General features: G+C 44.9%; 1 protein-coding gene across 2 annotated transcripts; it reads left to right on the top strand.

Annotated features, from left to right (window-relative positions):
- The first annotated feature begins 3,348 nt into the window (after nucleotides 1-3,348).
- B3GNT9 (UDP-GlcNAc:betaGal beta-1,3-N-acetylglucosaminyltransferase 9) lies at nucleotides 3,349-13,841 on the top strand. Of its 2 annotated transcripts, XM_056500999.1 has the most exons (3): nucleotides 3,701-3,789; nucleotides 9,705-9,747; nucleotides 10,515-13,841. In XM_056500999.1, the coding sequence occupies exon 3, from the start codon at nucleotides 10,579-10,581 to the stop codon at nucleotides 11,824-11,826; it is 1,248 nt and encodes a 415-aa protein (XP_056356974.1). In that variant the 5' UTR covers nucleotides 3,701-3,789; nucleotides 9,705-9,747; nucleotides 10,515-10,578; the 3' UTR covers nucleotides 11,827-13,841. The 2 variants fall into 2 exon arrangements, with proteins under 2 accessions (XP_056356973.1, XP_056356974.1); XM_056500998.1 differs by lacking the exon at nucleotides 9,705-9,747 and having other exon boundaries at nucleotides 3,349-3,789.
- The last annotated feature ends 4,085 nt before the right edge of the window (nucleotides 13,842-17,926 follow it).

Raw genomic sequence — 17,926 nt, 5'->3', positions numbered from 1 at the left:
GTAGTGTTTCAGAATCAAACACAATATTAAAAGCAAATAAAGGTGCTAATCAGTTGCATATAAAATCTAAAACAGAAAAAAAAAAAACATAAGCAGCAGAAATCAGGCCAAAATGTGCTTACAGGAAGAGATCTAAGAGGGCTTTTTTTCTGGTCCAGATTGTTTTTGTAGTTTTAACCATGTTTCAGATTTGAAGGACTCTCCATTCAGTCTACCAGAAGGAATAAAAGATCCATCCAAGGGAGAATTTGAATGATCTGTTTTGGTATATCTGACCTGCAGTGTCCAAACAGATGATAACAAATAGGAGAATGAAGTTAAAATGCTAACCAGATATACTTTGTCATGAGGCATCTGATAGAAGCTAACCTGACAGGATACCCTGATACAAAATTGTCTCAAAGGAAAAGATCTGTTTATTTTGCCCTTCACTTCAGAGCCAGGTTCAGCATTGAGGAGCTGTCCTGCTGTCTGGGTCACTGTCTCCCCTCTGCTGTTCCCAAAGGAGCCACATCCTGGCAGCTGCCCACAGACTCTGAAACCAGAAGTGAGCTTGAGCAGAATGAGGAGCCTCAAATTCACTTAAAATGCTGATTTAGTTTAACTGAAAATTCTGGTGAACCTCTGGTATTGTGTCTGGTATCCTTAAACCAAGGAGGTACAAGAAGGGGAGTCAAGAGGGTTTCTTGAGTCTAACCCACATATTGGTGTGTGCATGACACTGGTGCTTTACACTGGACAGGGGTCTGACCATGTGTCTTTTGTATGGAAATGGACTAGAACAGTGAAGCAATTTAAGGCCTAGAGTAAAAAAATATGCATTTTTCTCTTCTCTGGATTGAATTTTAAACCCACTGAAGAGAGCTGGCTGTAAATCTCTAATAGAAACCTGTATGAGATGTGTGGTTAATGTCTCCTAGTTTTCAGTGGAAAAATCCCTTGCTGACCTTCTAATTCCAAATTCCCATGATACTCAACATCAGATCTGGAGCAGCCATCTACATCTACGGACTGCAATGCCAGGCATACTTGGGTCTAGGACATTCAGCCTCCAAGGAATTGTTTTTTACAGAAAAAGCTCTTTGGTATATATTTTTTTCTCCTAATCTTTTTAATAAATAAATATATACTTTTGATGAAAACTGCCTCAGAGGCTTTCATTGAACACTTAACTGCAGTAGTAAGAACAGGGGTCACTGAAGGAGTCACATTAGGTGATCACCAGCTCCAGAGGAGCATCCAGCCTGAGGGTGGAGGCACAGCAGGGTTCTGCCCAAAGTCACACATTTCTCCTGGCATGCCAAGGCTGGTGTCCCACCTGCAAGGGAACAGCTCTGATTACAAAACCAAGCCAAGCCTCTGTTTGTTCAGTTTCCAGTTACTGCTTTGGTGAGGCTTTTTCAGCCAGCATGGCCAGAAGGGGAGGTTTGTCCCACCCCTGGCACCTGGAGGAGATCACTGTGTTTCTTTCAGTGCTGATGAGTGCCACAGCACCACTGTAATCCCAAGTGCCTCACTACCAGTGAGCTTTCTTACAAGGCTGCCCCATAGGTGGGGAGCCAAGGAGCTGGGATATAAAATCTCCAGCAACTTTGCTCAGGAAGCCACTGACCTGAGAGCTGAATCCAGGGAGAATTCTGCCATGAACTTGAACAGAGATGTATTTTACCCTGAATCTCTTAAATCTCACTGTTGGAAACTCAAAAGATCAGCCCTTCTTTATCTACCACGAATCTGTATTCCCAACTGCATGTCTTGCTGCCTGCAGGATCACAGTGAGGGGAGCAGGGCTCTGCCCTGGAGCAGCTGGAAGGACACACCAACCTGGGGTTAACAGGGCTGACCTGCTGAGGAGACAGTGACACAACACAGGGTGGACCAAGGGCACCTTTGCTGTCAGTGGGAAGAATAAACCAGCCATGGATCAGTGCACAGGGATCAAGGTCCACATAAGACAACCACCAAGGAGAAGCACCCATGGAGAAACTCCTCCACTCTCCAAGCCATGGCAGCCACAAAGGCACCACACATCAATAAAAGCCTCTGTGTTCACTCTCACTCCATGGGAGCAAGCAAAAAGGGAGGCAGGGTGGCATATCCCCAAACCTGGGTGAGGGATCACAGTGGAAATAGCTGCTGTAAATCCCTGGTGCTTTCAGGGAGCAGTCCCAGCAATCCCCTCCCTCCACAGCAAGGGCAGACAGGAGCTGCTCTGAGCTGTGGCCATCAGCTGCCTCCTTACAGATGATAAATAACCTGGGGCTGCTGCTGCAGAAGAAAAGAGCAGAGATACCTTGGGCTGGCACAGGGGAAGCTGGAGCTAAGGAAGGGTTATGGCTGGGGTTTCTGATCAGCTGTGCTGTTCAGCAGGGACCACTGTGGCTCAGAAGGAAAGGACCTTCCCAGCCTGCAGCACCTCAGTGCAGGGCTCAAGGGTGGCCCATCAAGAGCCCACTCTTCATGAGACTGTATTCAGTAAAGCACATTTCAGCTGAAATCAAAAATGCATTAAAAAAAAAGCACAGATGCTTACAAAAAGGGGTTTGTATATTATGTTTTTAGAAGAGGTGTTTGTGAAAACAACAGAGTAGATCAAAACCTGCTTTTCTGACAAGTAAATGAAAAACTTCGCTTCCTAAAGTGGCTGTGGTCTGAGCACTCTCCAGGCACTTGGCCTCTGTTACAGGAATAAGGGTCATTGTTTGCAATGCAGAGACAAAGAAACAGCCACAGGGATGGGAAGTGCTATGGCTGCACTCAGCTGGCAGATCTGTAGTGATGGCACATTAGATTTGGCTCCAAATAAAAATTGTTTTGAAATATTTCAAATTAAAAAAAATAATAAAAAAAAATGTGGGGTTTGGGGTTTTTTGTTCGACATTTTGGAAGGGACCCTTAAATCTGTCTTCAGCCTCTGCACTGTTCAGCTTACACATCCTCCCATCATTTCCCTACTAGGGAAAAAAAAACAACAAAACAACCCAACAACCCCCAAGTGGATTTAACTTCTGAGCTGAACCCAACCTCTGTTTTTCAATTTGACTCTTTGCAGAGATTAATACTCACGAGGGAATTGAAAGAAAAAAAAGCCAGAAAAAAAAAAGAAAAGAAGGGAAAAAAAAGAAGAAACTCAGTAAAATTAGTACATTTCCTATTGAAAAAACTTACTGCGGGAGGCAGGAAAGAAAGCCCCAGCTTTTTTGCAGGATGGGTGAAAGTCCCCAAGCCGGCTGTGCGCTCTCCCCGCCGCACCCCCGCCCCGTCCCGCCGGACCCTGGGCGCTCCCGGCCCCGTCACGTGTCGGGGCCCGGACGGGACGCGGCCCCGAGCCCCGAGCCCCGAGCCCCGAGCCGCGCTCGCTGCGGGCCGGGCTGTGCCGGGGCCCGCGCCGCTCCCAGCCCTGCACCCAGCCCCGTTCCCAGCCCGCTCCCAGTCTTGTCCCAGCCCGGCTCCAGCTCCTAGCCCAATCCCGCTCCTATTCCCACACCCAATCCCGCTCCCAGTCTTGTCGCAGCCCGGCCCCAGTCCCGCTCCCAATCCCGCTCCCAGTTTTGTCCCAGCCCCGCTCCCAATTTTGTCTCAATCCCGCTGCCATTCCCGCTCCCAGTTTTGTCCCAGTCCCTCTCCCGTTCCCGCTCCCGTTCCCGGCCCCGCTCGGCCCCCGGGGCTCGCTGCGCTCCGCCGAGGGCTGAGCGATGCCTGCACTAACGGGATCCAGATGTGCCTCCTTGGCAGCGATCTGCACAGACATCACCGGCGGGACGCGGCATCGGCGCTATCGAATGGGATGTAAGTACCTATTGAGTGTGTTTGATCGGGTGGCTCGGGGAGAGTTGCGCCGCGAGCAGGGTGGACTGGGGTCTGTCCTTACCGCTTGCCTTTGCTTTTCTTTTTGCCTTGCTGCTCTCGAGTATTGTTACACGCAGCAGCCTGGACCGTGATGGTTAACACGCAGCAGGGTCGGCTGCAGGCTCCAGCCCTGAGACATCTGCTTTACACTTTACTTTCCAAAAAACTCTGAATGTTCAGCTTGTTTTTACAGAAGTGTGGGGCTTCTTTAGACAATGCCTGCAGTGCTCTGAGACAGGGTTTCCTCCCAACCACAAACATGTTCCACTGATGGCACGTTACAAGCTATTCTTCAGTGAAAGGACATGAATCTTCCCCATGTTACACTGTGGTATGCTTTAAGCAAAACATGGGAATTTTCAAGCTCTCTAGCATCACAAAGATAGAAAATAATTTAGCCCCTGTGAAACATGCAATTATTGCTCATATTTTTAATAGCTTTTGGACAGATTCTGAGAAACTTACTTGTTTGGTATAATTTTGAAATTAGTGGGGTACATCAGCACGTACTCCCTCTCCCATCAGAGCCTGGGTGTGGGAGCTGAAGAGGTGGTGAACACTGCAGCCTGGGGAGGGCTGGCAAAGGAAGGTGTTCATTTCAACAGGACTGTTTCTTACCTCCTCACAAGCCTGCAAGGCTTCATTCCCCTCCTGGGGCCCAGAAAAATTAATGTTTGGAAGAGAGATAACAGGTTCCTTACCTTGGCTACTCAGGAGGGGCCTTGTCACCCCAAAGCACTCAGGCTGTGAGTTGAGCTGCTGAGCCCTCTGCCATTCTGAAAATCAGGTTATGGATGAAGGCTGCATGTGAATGTAGGGAAGGACCTCTGCAGGCAGCTGCTCCTGCCCAGGCTCAGCGAGGCTCCCCTGCCCAGCTGCCATGGGACCACAACAGGCTCCACAAGGAGGGACAAGCTCCTTCCTGGGACCCCTGCACATGGAAACAGACATCTCAGCAGCTGCACACAGCAGCTCTGCAGCTCCTCTGTGGTTAAGTTTGTACACTCCATAAAAGCTTTGTGACTGGGGTGGAAGGTGAAGGGAGGCTGCAGCAGCCGTGTGCAAGCAGCTACCCAACGTGACCAGCGCTGCAAAGGGAAGGCTGGCAGTGCCAACAGGAGGAGCTGCAATAACATGGACCAGCCAGCTGGGAAGCTGATCAAACTACATATTTGAGGACTGGGCCAAGCAGATAAATAAGGCACCCTGTCCTGTAACAGCATGGATCTCATCCATTCATTTGCTCTGGCCTGGAAAAAAATTCAAATATGCCCTGAAAAGCAGCTCTGACAGGAAAGCTGGAAATTGTTTTTGGAGCAGGGCCTGCATTTTTGTTACCTGCTTCCTCAGTATTTGACTCAACAGAACTTTTGCCTCCAGATGCTGCAGCAAGTCCCAGCAGCAGTGAGACTGTGACTGTGCTGTCGTGTGCAGCTGAGCACGGAGCCTCTGCCCCTCTCACTGTTCTCCCTTGGTTCTGGTTCATCAACCCAATTCCTGGGATAGCTCTCAAGACACTCAGCTAATTAAACCCTACAGCCTGCTCTCAGTTTGTTTATGGATTTCAGAACTTGTAAGCAGCTGAATAGGATGAGTTTTTATCTGGTAAGGCAGCACAATGAGTGTTTTGGTTACTTCATGTTTCTATGGCTTTGCACTTACCAACATGCTGGAAGAGATCTTTGTATTTCAGCCATCTCTGTCTTCTAATCAAGAAGATCAAATAATTCATCATCACTTTATAATCCTGTAACTCCAAATGAGACCTCTTCACAAACATCCTGAAATGCAGAGAAGAGTTGTTCAACACCAGGGCCACTTAAAGTAATAACTTTGATGAGGTTATTGACTTTGCTAGGAAAGATGGGGGGAGGATAAAAAAGCAAAGAAAGAAAGAAAGAAAGAAAGAAAGAAAGGTGGAACAAACAAACCCCAAACCCATGCAGGAATAAAAGCCATTACATGACACCCAAACACAGAAATGGAACACAGCTTCTTCCCCTGCTCCAACACACAGAGCTACTTTTCCCCTTTAAACACTTCACATCCAGCTTAAATGGTTAAACTCAAGTTGTTTCGCCCAAGTTTTGGTATGTGGGGCAGAACAAACCCCACCTACACAACCCCACATGTGTCAGTTCTGGAAGCTGACACATTTCCCTGTGGGTGCCCCAAAGAGCCCAGATGAGGTTTAGCCAGCACCAGATTGAGAACTTGAAGCCTCGGCCTTTGCACTTCACTTCAGGTTCCTGTAGAAGGGTAGGAGCAGGATGGCAGCTCAGTGCAGCTTGAAGAGGGCAGAACACGTGATTCCTCACCCAAAACAACACTTCCCATGTCCCTGTGTTCAGCAAGGCTTTTAAACTAAACTGGTGCAGACACAAGTCAAACACTCCCAACCCTCAGGGGCTCAGAGATGGGACCAAGGGTGTCAGTGGGAAGATGCAGCCTCCAGGGCTTCAGGCAGTGCAGACTTCTTGGGGTCAACATTCTGCTCTGGGGGCAGAAAGCTCACCTGCACACTTCTATTTTACACAGCTCCAGCTGCAGGATGGGCATGGGGTATGTCATTACTGTCAGGACTCTTCCTGAGGCAGAGCAACCAGGTGAGGAGGGTCCCAGGATCTTTCTTTGCTCTTGCCAAGAGAATCTAGGTGGAAAAATTCCTGTAAACAAGGCAGGAGAGGGACAAGTGCACAGACTTCTTCTCTTCAGGCCAGAGCCCAGGCAGGTCTCAGCACTGGCTGCTCCAAGATGACTTTGTTCTTGTAAAATGCATTCAGCCAACATGAAATGAAAACAAATATCCCAAACCTGAAGCATTGCCTCAAAGTATCCCCACCACCCAGAATTACAGAGCAGCAGAGCTCATTGCTGATTTTGTGCTCCATGCTGTGTACCATGTTTTCAGCTTGATTATCTCAGCTGCTTTTCCCAGGGCTGGTTGGATCAAATAACCATTCCTCAAGGCACAAAACATCATGTCAGAATTACCAAGGCCTCTTGACTGAATCTGGGGACAGGATCCAGAAGACTTTTTCCCACTTTGGCCCTGGGCAGAAGTGCCAAGTGATGGAGATGTGATGACTGCTGTAAAAAAAGATTTCCAGGATGATCTCAAGGTTTCACATTCAACTGGGAATGAAGGGCTAGCAATTTATTTTTTTATCATCACTTGACTGCTTTTATTGCAGCTGTTCTTGGCCATATTTTGGAATCCTCCTCTCAAATAAATGAAAACCAGGCAGAGGACTGGGCCCTCTGCCCGAGTGTGCAGCAGTGCAGGTCACACTCCCTGCCTGGATGCTCACCAGGGTGCCATGCCCAGCTCTGGCCACTTCCAGCTTTCCAGCCTTTTGTTGTCTCTTGGGCTGTGCAGGCTGTGCCCCCTTGGTTCTTCCAACTCATTCCTTATTTATGGCTCCCTATCTTGCCACCTCATGGATATGGTTCCTGTCAGCCTCTTCTACTGCCCAGCTCAGCCCTCTAGCATTGCTGGAGCTCAGCCCTGGCTGCAACGTCCCCAGCCTTGCCCAGGACCCCTCTGCCCTGGGGAGACAAACCCCATTACCCCATTCAGACCCCATAAAGCCAGACTCAACCCCCCTCTGTATCCATCCCCAGGCAGCCAACACACAGAGGGACAGCTGCCTGTTTTTCCAAGCCTGGAGGACACAGGAGGCAGTGCTGGCAGCCAGGCCATTCCTCAAAGCACTGAGTGATTCAGCAGTTTGTAATCCCAGCTCACAGGCTGGATGGAGGTCCCCCACAGCAGAGGTGCATCTGCCTCAGATACAGACACCCAGGGATGTGCTGTGCTGAGAAACACTCTGCTGTGCTCTCATCTCTTTTGTTTGGCTTCAAGTATTTCCTGCTCACTTTGATAGCCCTGTAATTCTTTTCCCCTGGTGTCAAGGTGGATGAATAATCCTTTTGGCTTTAGGACATACCAGAGTGTCTGCCAGAATCATCAGTCCCTCTGTATTCAAGAGCAGAACAGCTTTTCCCACACTGACATTGGTGGATAGAGTTTACACCACTGCAATAATCAAGGGCACTTTCCTTCCAAAGAAGGAAATATCTAACAAAGACTGGAAAATCCATATAATTAGATCAAGAAATCACTTCAAGGGCTGTCAACTTCTTTTGAAAATGAGGGGTCTATCTTGAGCACTGAACTGGTTTATTCAGCATGGAAATCACTCTTTCAGATCCTTTACTTTCAATAAAAAAATAAAAAAAAAACACAGAGGAAAATCTGGGCTATCAGCCCAGGCTTGTAACAATTCAGGATTTTTCTTGGCTTTTCCAAGGGCTCTTATTGCCAGATTCTGAGATGCTGGCAGTATAAATCTGGAAGCCATGGAAATTACGAGTTTCATGACACACACATTTTATTCCAAACCCTTGTCGATAGCATTAAACACAGGAAAAAGCCAGGATTTCATCCAGGTCCTTAATTACCACATGGAACCTGGCAACTGAAATAAGATCAAACTTTTGCATAGACAAGGAAAAAGAAATTTTCTATTACTGTGAAGAAAGATATGGGACTTCAGACATAAATGCAAACCACATTCTATACGTGTGAGGAGGGACTGTTTCATGAAGCTGAACACAGTAATGAGCCAAGCCACGTGGCAGAAAGAACATAAACAGAAAACAGACCCTGAATATTCTAAACATTTGAACAACAGTTTACAAGACATCTGAGAAATTGTTCAATCCTGCTATTAGTATCAAAGTTATGCCAGTGAAAACATCTGCCTTGCCTAGGAAGGGAGTGAAAGGTAAACAAAAAAAGAACAAATGAAGAAAAGCCTCTATCAGAGGGCAGAAAGAGGCAAGAAAAAAAGGCCTAAGGAAAAAAACATGGTCATCAGGACAAGGCCAAAGTGATATTAAATCCACCAGGAATGCAAAGAGCCTTACAGCAAGGCATGGATATGCTGTTTTCCAAAATAATGGTTTCATAAATAATGGAGACAAAGCAAATGAGGTCAGTAAACATTTTGGAGCTGGGCTTAGGAAAAAGATATGCAATAGCATATGATGATAAAATACTCTCTATTTCAATAGTAACTTGGAGATGAAGTTAATCAGTAATGAGAAAGCACAGTATTTAAATAATGATGTCCAAATAATGTGCATCTAAGAAATTTAAAGGGTCTGACCAAGAAATTAACAGGTGTAATAATTTTTCTTCTTCATAAGTCTTGAAATATTGCTTAGGTACCACAGGTGCCACTGTTTTATTACTTCATAATTACAGATTTCTTAATCTAATTTTGAGTTTGAAAACTTAACATATGGCTGATACAAAATTGATGGTTAATGAATAATCATTAACAGCAGGTGATCCAATCCAGGACAGTAAAAGGAGATTTGCTGAAAACAGATACCACCAAATTCTTACCAAGCACTTGCACCTTGTCCTGTCACCATATGCCCTTATCAGAAGTTCCTCTCCAGCTTTTTTGATCCCAGAAGTCATCTTTGGGTATGATCTCAGCTGATTCAAGACAGAGAACTGTAATACCTTCCCAGCTAGCTCCTATTAGTCCAGCACAGGCAAGAGAGAGCCACAAATCACCTATGAACATTCTACATTATTAGTGGGTGTATAAAATATGTGCACTTGTGAGAAAGTTTTTGGATGGGGCTCAACTTCCTTCTTGCTGAGGAGGGTAGGAATGGTGATGGTCACTCAGCTACTCCTGGAGCAGCTGTGGGGTCCCTCTGTCCAGCTCTGCCTTTGCTGCAGCTGCAGACACCTGACCAGCTCCTTCCCTGAGCTGTGGTTCCCAGCTTCTTGCTGCCTTCTTACTACTCTTTCATTCTCATTTTGTTTGCAGCTGAAGAACTGATCAAATAAGGCAGAAGATCTCCAGGAGAAGTGTAAGTGAGGAAAAATGCTGTATTTCAAGAGGCAGCTTCATCTATCATACATGAACAACATTTTCCTAACACCATGCCCAGTCTTGCTTCTGCATATTGGGATTTATTTCCCCACTTCTCACTTAGGGGTTAAGGTGATTTGGCAGAAGAAAAACACCCATGGCCCCCTCTAACCTTATTAATGGAAGTTACTTACAATAGTTTAGTATTTTATAAGGAATACTGGCAGTATTAATTTTGAATACAAATCACAGTTAGTTTAACAGAAGCTGGCTCCATGTGCAGGGAAACAAACTGCCATGAAGAGTCTGCCCATCAGCAGTCAGGTCTGGGCCTCCCTGGTTCGAGTCAAAATGGTTAAAACCAGCAAGTAATGGCTGTCAAGCTAGGAAAAAAAAAAAGGTAATTATTTATGGGAGAATGGCATCATTCATCATTTTCCACTTTGCTTTTCCCAATGAAATCTCTGAAATGACAAAACACATTCAGAGTAAGGGATGCAGGATTTTGGGTTGTGCTTGGAGAATGGTTTTCAGGATGATGGATGACTGCTGAGTGACTGAACCAACCAAGTCACAGAGCTGGCACTGGGATCAGCAGAAAGTTTGCAACCCCATGTGCCTTTTGACAAGGTCCTCAACATCTCTGTGCTTGTGTGAGCAAAATGTGCTTTGCTGCTGGGTTTTTAAATGATGTTTCAGTAAGTCTTGCCTGCTTGCTTCAGACCTGCCAAATCCTCACTGCTGACACACTCTGTTTATTTACAGATGGCCAGTGGTGCCAGGCAGCTCAAACACAGCTTTTAACAGTCCCAGGAACACGGGAGAGACAATGAGAGTTCGCCTCAAAGGGGATGTGATCTGCACCCTCCTCTTGCTGGCAGCGCTCTGTTCTTTGCTCTACTCCCAGCTGGAACATTTAGTCCCAGCAGGAAAGAAGGAGCCAGCACAGAACAAGCCTCGAGTAGCACCTAAAATCTTCTCCAGTCCCAGAGCACCTCAGAGGCTGATGCCAGCAGAGGCAACTGCACCCAGACCCCACGTTACCCCTGTCATGAGACAGACAGAAGTGGCCAAAAACAGGGTCCAAACTACAACTCCAGCCCCACTGACGGATTCTGCCTTCAACTTCAAGCTCTATCTCCTAAACAAGGATAACAGGAACTTCAATCTCCTCATTAACCAGCCCAGGAAATGCCGGAAAACACCGGGGGGTCCCTTTCTGCTCATTGCTATCAAATCAGTCATTGAAGACTTTGACAGGCGTGAGATTGTCCGGAAAACATGGGGCAGGGAGGGTTTGGTGAATGGGGAACAGATCCAGAGAGTGTTCCTCCTGGGAACACCAAAGAATAGGACAGTGCTGGCAACTTGGGAGACCCTGATGCACCAGGAGAGTCAGACATACCGGGACATTTTACTCTGGGACTTCATGGACACTTTCTTCAACCTGACCCTGAAGGAGATCCACTTCCTGAGCTGGGCTGCTGAATTCTGCCACAACGTGAAATTTATTTTTAAAGGTGACGCTGATGTTTTTGTCAATGTCGAGAACATTGTCGATTTCCTCAAGAGACACGATCCCAGTGAAGATCTCTTTGTTGGGGACATCATCTACAATGCCCGTCCCATCCGTGCCCGGAAGAGCAAGTACTACATCCCAGAGACCATGTACGGGCTGAGCATCTACCCTGCCTACGCTGGAGGAGGAGGGTTTTTGCTCTCCAGCTGCACCATGAGGAAGCTCTCTAGGGCTTGCAGAGAGGTGGAGCTGTTCCCCATTGATGATGTCTTTTTGGGCATGTGCTTACAGAGAATCAACCTCAAGCCCATTTTACACGAAGGATTCAAGACCTTTGGCATTGTTAAGCCTTCTGCTGCCCCACACCTACAGACGTTTGATCCCTGTTTTTACAAAGATCTCATGGTTGTTCACAGCCTGAAAGTTGCTGAGATCTGGCTAATGTGGAACCTGCTGCACAGCCCACGGCTTTCCTGTACTCAGAAGAAGCAGGTGAAGAAGCCTTTCCAGTGGAAGAAGAAAGCTCAGATAACAACACCAGGATCAGCCCTCAGATAATGCAGACAGAGTGCTGCACAACACAGCAAACCAGCCAAGAAAGGGAGCCTGGAACTGACACAGCCCAACAAACCAACTTCTGAGGATTTCAGCACAGATTATTTACAACATTAAGAGAAGGCAACAAAAAATTATAGGAATTTGCCCAAATTCCACATTTGCACATACATATCATGTGGGCCCTTCTGTACTAAAGAGTCCAAATAATCATAACATATCTATAATTTATTATTATTTATTAGGATTATAGTAGTGCTTAGTGGGACAATGTTTAAAGGCACATTGAAAAATGCAGTCCTTGGAGATTTTTCAGCATGGTTAGAAGTGTCAAAAATTAAAGAAGACCTAGGGTAAAAACAGACACCAGGGAGCACAGGGATCATTGTCAACTTTCTACTTGACTTTGTCTCATTGAAAAATGACCAAACATAACTAGGGTACAGGAAACTGAGTCCCCTTAGTGTCTGCTCAAATCACATCACTGCTGCCTGGTTGGTTTTCCACAGGCCTTGCAAGAAGAAAACAACAAACAGCTGTTGAAATGGGGTCCTACAGTTGCAGTTCAGATGGATTACAAGGAATCAAATGGGATGCTGAGGCTGGCATGGCTGGTGGAGCAAAGGACAGATAAGTAGATAGCTAGAAAGGAGTAGAATTACAAAAGGCAAGAACTTTGAGTTGATCACTGAGTCTTGATTTTTCATCATTCTTCTCAGTTCATGTATTTGCTCTATTGACATGCTCAAGATTCAAGGGAGCAGTAGAGCAGGTTTTGGCACTTCCCTGAGCTCAGAAAAGCTCTCTGCACTATGCTGACTGATTCAGGGAAAATTCAGAAGATTGCTCTCACAATCTGACCCAGATTTTCAGAAGGTTTGCATCTAGAGAGATCCTTTGGCCTTTGCTTATAAGTGTCACCCCACACAGAGATGCTGCTTGCATCACATTTGGGAGCTGCTTTAAACCAAAGAGTGGACTGGGCTGGTTTCTACAGACCTTGGTGCTCTTGCTGAGCACAGTCAGATGCAGAGAGCAGCCAGGACTTTCCTACAGCTGTGAGTGTCATGTGAAGGGAAAAAGTTTCCAGACTAAAGGACTTCAGAATAAAAGTCCATCTAAATTTATTGCAAGAAATCAAAACCACACAGCAATCTTTCTGTTGGGCTTTCCAAGGTTCAGTCAGGAACTTTGTAAGTATTTTAAGCATCAAACAAGAACACTGAATTGCTCAGTTTTTCAAAGTATAATCCAGACTTTGATGCATTTTGTTTTTCCCACAAGCAGATTGCCTTAGAAGAATATACTTTTATCAGACATCAAAGCAGAAGTGAATTCTTGCATATCAGGGTTAAAAAGCCATGAAATTCATAGGGCAAAGAGCCTGAATTCACCTCTGATACTATGTTTGTTAATTCTTTTACAAGATTTTACCCCCTCAACAAAACTCCTGTCCATCAGAGAACCCCTCAGGATGGCACATCCACACAGCTATAAAGGAAACTACAACCAGTCATAAAAGCCCCAAATTCCTTTCTCTTGCACAGAGCCTGCAGCACAGCTGCATTTCATATCCGTGTGTGAGCTCCCTCCCCCCTGCAGCAGCTTGGGCTCAGTACTGGTACTAACAATGCACAGAGAGAGCAGCAGGCTGGGAGTGTCTGTGGCAGACTGAACAACAGCTTCACACCTTGGCAACCCTCATCATGAGTTCAAGCCTTACAAAAATGTATTCCCAAAAAAAGGTCAGTTATATAGAAATTAAAAGATTTCTATATTTGGGATATTTTCAGGATGCAATGCTGAAACACAAAATGTTCACATGAGCTTCACAAGGAGCTTTGCAGGGTGTGGAACTAAGCCAAAGCCTCACTGGTGGGACAGTCACCCCTGCCCTGTCTGCTAACATGTGTGATACTTGTGTATTTATGAGATTGTACAGAAATGTATTACCTGTGAGTAGTTTACAGTTTGGGAAAGTATTTATACCATCATTAAAAGACAGCATGCAGATGTGCCTCTAGTTGTCAGAGTGAGTTTGTCAAGTACACCTGCACACATGTAGGAAGACTGAAAACACAGGGATTTTTCATGAAGACAGTAACATGAAAAATACACTATTCATTATTTTGGATTACTTGGTAAGTGTTTCCTTATGCTGGATTTAATTTAATGGCAATGACAGAAAAATAAACAGAGTTTACCTTCTAATTTCCTATGAGGCAGCTAATCAGGTTCAGCAGTCCTTATTAAGGCTTTTCTTTTATACTTGAAGATGCAGAGATTGGCTCCTCCCTCTCTAATGTCTTCAGATCTGCAATCTATCCACAACACAGCATTAATGAGTGCATTTTGTTCAACATCTGTTTTGACACAGTCTGTGCTAGCATACACCTTGATGGCAGAACCAGAACTAAACTGTTTACTCTATTATCCTAGTCTATAGAATAGCTCATTTCTTTTATCCACTGAATACCAGAGTCTCTCTTGATGAAAGATCTCCCTGTTTTGTTCTCCAGCCTCTGCTGCATGGCCTGCTTGACCTAGCTTTAAGTTTCCATTTGCCTCTGCAGTTGAGCTGGAAGTTCACAGATGCCATATGTGAGCATAATGCTCTGGGGAAATGCTGAGAGCTGTGCTGCAACCCCTGCAGTTTATTGAATTCTGCTTACTGCTATAGTAGGCAAAGGCTTTGATTTCACCCAAGCTGAAGATTATTTCCTTAAGGATGAGGGTCTTTTCAGAAAATCCTAAAGCCCCAGGTGTGCATGAGAACTGGCAGAACAACCCTCTACTGATCTTTCTGATGCACTGCAGAAACCCAAACCCATCCTTTTCAGAGTGACATTCTGAGTAGGTTTTATTAACTGACTAATTGAGTACACCAGTCTTGCAAGGAAAGAAAACATAAAAATATCCAAAGTGGGTTCTACCAATAGCAAACAAGGCAAGCAGACTTTCTCAGTATAATCCTCTGAAACTAGTAGTTTTATTATTACAGTACAGTAAGTTTTATTGAGTCCCAAGGATCCACACAGAGTCAAGTTTTGCTCCTGCTGTACACAAGTAGCCAGATTTGGTCACTCTAATGAGCAGAGCTGGCTTGAGCCTCACATTCAGCACCTCCAAGTACATCTCTGGACACATCAACTGGTAGCAAATGCCAAGATCCCTCATTCAGTCAAACCACTGCAGAGTCAGACATCATAAAAAAGAAAGCCAAAGAGGCCTCTGAAGCAATTCAGTATTAAAATCTTGTGCTTACTGTCTGCAGCTTAATTATTCATCTTTCTACAGCAGGTTCTCAGAAGCAAACCTCAACTGCGAATTCAAACAGTACAAAATAATCAAACAGCTCAGAGAACCTTCACTAAATACCAGCACTGAGAACATTCCCTGTGGAGTGCTGAAAGACCATCAGATCAGAGAGAAAAAAAGGTATATCCCAAAGCCCAGCACGAAAAACTGCTGATCTCTGAGCTGTACCTCTTCCAGCTGGACTTGCAGGTCTCAGCAGCCCCGAAAATCAGCCCACCACATTTCCCTAATGATGCTACTAACTGCAGTGACAGCTTTGAAAACCAGTAAAGGTTTTAAATACAATCTTCATTCCTTTCTAGGCTTATAATCAATAAGAAAACCATACTGAGGAATGAGAGGAAAGTAAAGAGGAATGTAAACCCAAAGGAGGAGCACAACTGAGTCCCTCCAGGAGTGGCAAACAGCTCCCCCACCATTCCTGGCCAGCCCAATGCTCTCTCCAAACCATTCAGACTCAGCTCACGAACCTGCTCTCTTCCCCCTCCCTTTCCCAGCCCATCTGTCAACAGTCCATGTGCTAAAACCTTGGAAAAAACATTACACAGGTTTGCAGTAACCTTGTCCCAGGGGGCTGCCTGAGCTGGGCAGCCAAGGTGTGATAAGAAGACAAATAGGTGTCTACAGCCACAGAAACAGAAAAGGGTGGAATAATCTCTGTAGCCTCCCTACTTGTGGATGCAGCAGAGCTGCCCAGCAAGGACAGGGTAAATTCAGGATTTCAGGGCTGCAGTTTTTCTGAGATGAGCAGAGGGGAAGAGGGATACAGCAAATCAGGCTGGTTTGATTATTTAGTTCATTACACTGCACATTGCATAACCATGCAGAGGTTTTTGTGATTGGTATTTAAGTATCTCTCTAAAGGATAATAATATGAGAATGAAACTTATGCACTCAGTGAAATATATATATATATATAGTGTAGGTGTAAAGCATTAAGGCACTTAAAACCAGCTTCCAGAATTGCAATATGCAGTACTTAAAAATAACTAAAGGAGTAAAATTTAAAGGGGAATTCAGTAATGTATGAAATATAAAAGATTACATAAAACCATTACAGCTAGTCCATAACAAAAGTTACTGTAATCATGGTATCTGACACCACAGTGAGTGCCCTACTGGCAAACTCCAGCTTACCTTTCCTGATGTTTCAAGCACTCGGTTTTTCCAGATCATGAGGAGAAATAATTTTACCTGCTGAAAAAACAGACATCCCCACAAACATCACAAGAGCTTGTGCTGCAAGCTTTGGCAGAATAAACATTTTAACAGTGACTTTATTAATTACAGAAAAATTCACATAGGCAAAGAATATGGTATTTAAGTTGCACCTGAGCCCTCCAAGTAACACATACACTCCCACAAAAACAAATCCTTCATGAGCTCTGCTTCACTGAGCTTATTTTTAATGCTTAAGAGTTACATCTCCAGTAAGCTCCAGCTTTCATTTCCCCTTGTTTTACTTCAGCCTTACCTTCTCTCTGAAACAATTTGGTTCACAATTTCCATGAAAACCAACCAGAACTAACCAGTATTTTAACTCCTCAGACACACAGTGAGGTATTTATTTGGCTACATGTGCTGTGTCAGACTGTGTCTAACAGTCAGGCAGAGGAGGGGGCTTTACACTGGTATAATCAAGGTTTTTGCAAAAGGTGTTTATTGGGCAAAAGTTGACACAGAACAATTGTAACTAGCATGGAATAATGTTTCTTACATCATAACATCAAAAATTATTCTGAACACAGCCAGCCCATGTGAAATTGTGCCAAATCAGACAACTCAGTCCTTGCCCAAATACTCTGGAAAAAGCAAGCAGAGAGGGCTTGAACATTACATTTCTTTCAAAGTAATGCAGATTTACTCTCAATGTACATTTTGAGCCACCAAACACAAAAACCTAACAGAACTTCTGGCTAAGAGTAGTTAAGTGACTAACAGGTTCTAACAGCAGGTAGAAAGTCAGTGTGAAGGGGACAGCAACACCCTTGATTTCCCTCTGGAAAACAGCAGATGGTCCCTAACGTCCAGCCAGCCCCAAAGCGATGATGAATCACCATCTTCTTGTAGTGCTGAAGGATTTTGTTTTAAACAGGTTGGATAGGAGCTCTGGAATATGAACAATCATGATCACATGAATCAGTTCTCACACACCATATGATTACTCTTCCAGAAAGAAAAAAAAAAAAAAAAATCTATTTAGAATTAAAAATGTGACAGTTCCTGGCAACAGAAGATTGATTTTTCTTGTGAGGAACTGCAAGGGTGAGGGTTCTAGTATTACACAGCAGCACTTATCTATACAGCACTGCCTGGAGCTATCACAGGAGCCCAGGGACTGCTTGAAGGCCTGAAGAATACAGGAAAAAATGTCAGCTTCACCTCCTTAAAGAAGGGCACAACAATCAGTTTTATTAACAAATGAAATACTGTGGACAGTACTGCAATATTCAAGTTAAGCAGATACACACACACACACAGACTCCTCACTTCTTTGCAAAGGAAAACAGCACACATCAGAAGGGGATCATATGCACTACATGTTTTATTAAAAATGCAATTGGACTTTATATCAAACAGTTTTATCATATGAAACCAAAATGATGGACCAACACACGTTGCCAACATGCAGGATCTGTATCCAACCACACAGGATTATTTCAAGGAACAAGGACACCTGGCAAGATGGGCTCTGATGCAGCCCAAATCTCTGTTACTTGGGGAGGGGGATCAGAGCTGGCCTCTTGCTCCTCCCTGAGCAGCCCTTTGCACAGAGCAGCTCTTG

Source organism: Oenanthe melanoleuca, chromosome 11, assembly GCF_029582105.1.
Source record: "Oenanthe melanoleuca isolate GR-GAL-2019-014 chromosome 11, OMel1.0, whole genome shotgun sequence".
NCBI classification, from domain to species: Eukaryota; Metazoa; Chordata; class Aves; order Passeriformes; family Muscicapidae; genus Oenanthe; species Oenanthe melanoleuca.
This window is presented reverse-complemented; position numbering and strand designations above follow the sequence as displayed.

Coding starts and splice junctions, on each gene's coding strand:
- B3GNT9 (XM_056500998.1), top strand. CDS start 3,719: ATGTGCCTCCTTGGCAGCGATCTGCACAGACATCACCGGCGGGACGCG. Junction 3,790..10,514: donor TCGGCGCTATCGAATGGGAT/GTAAGTACCTAT, acceptor GTTTATTTACAG/ATGGCCAGTGGTGCCAGGCA.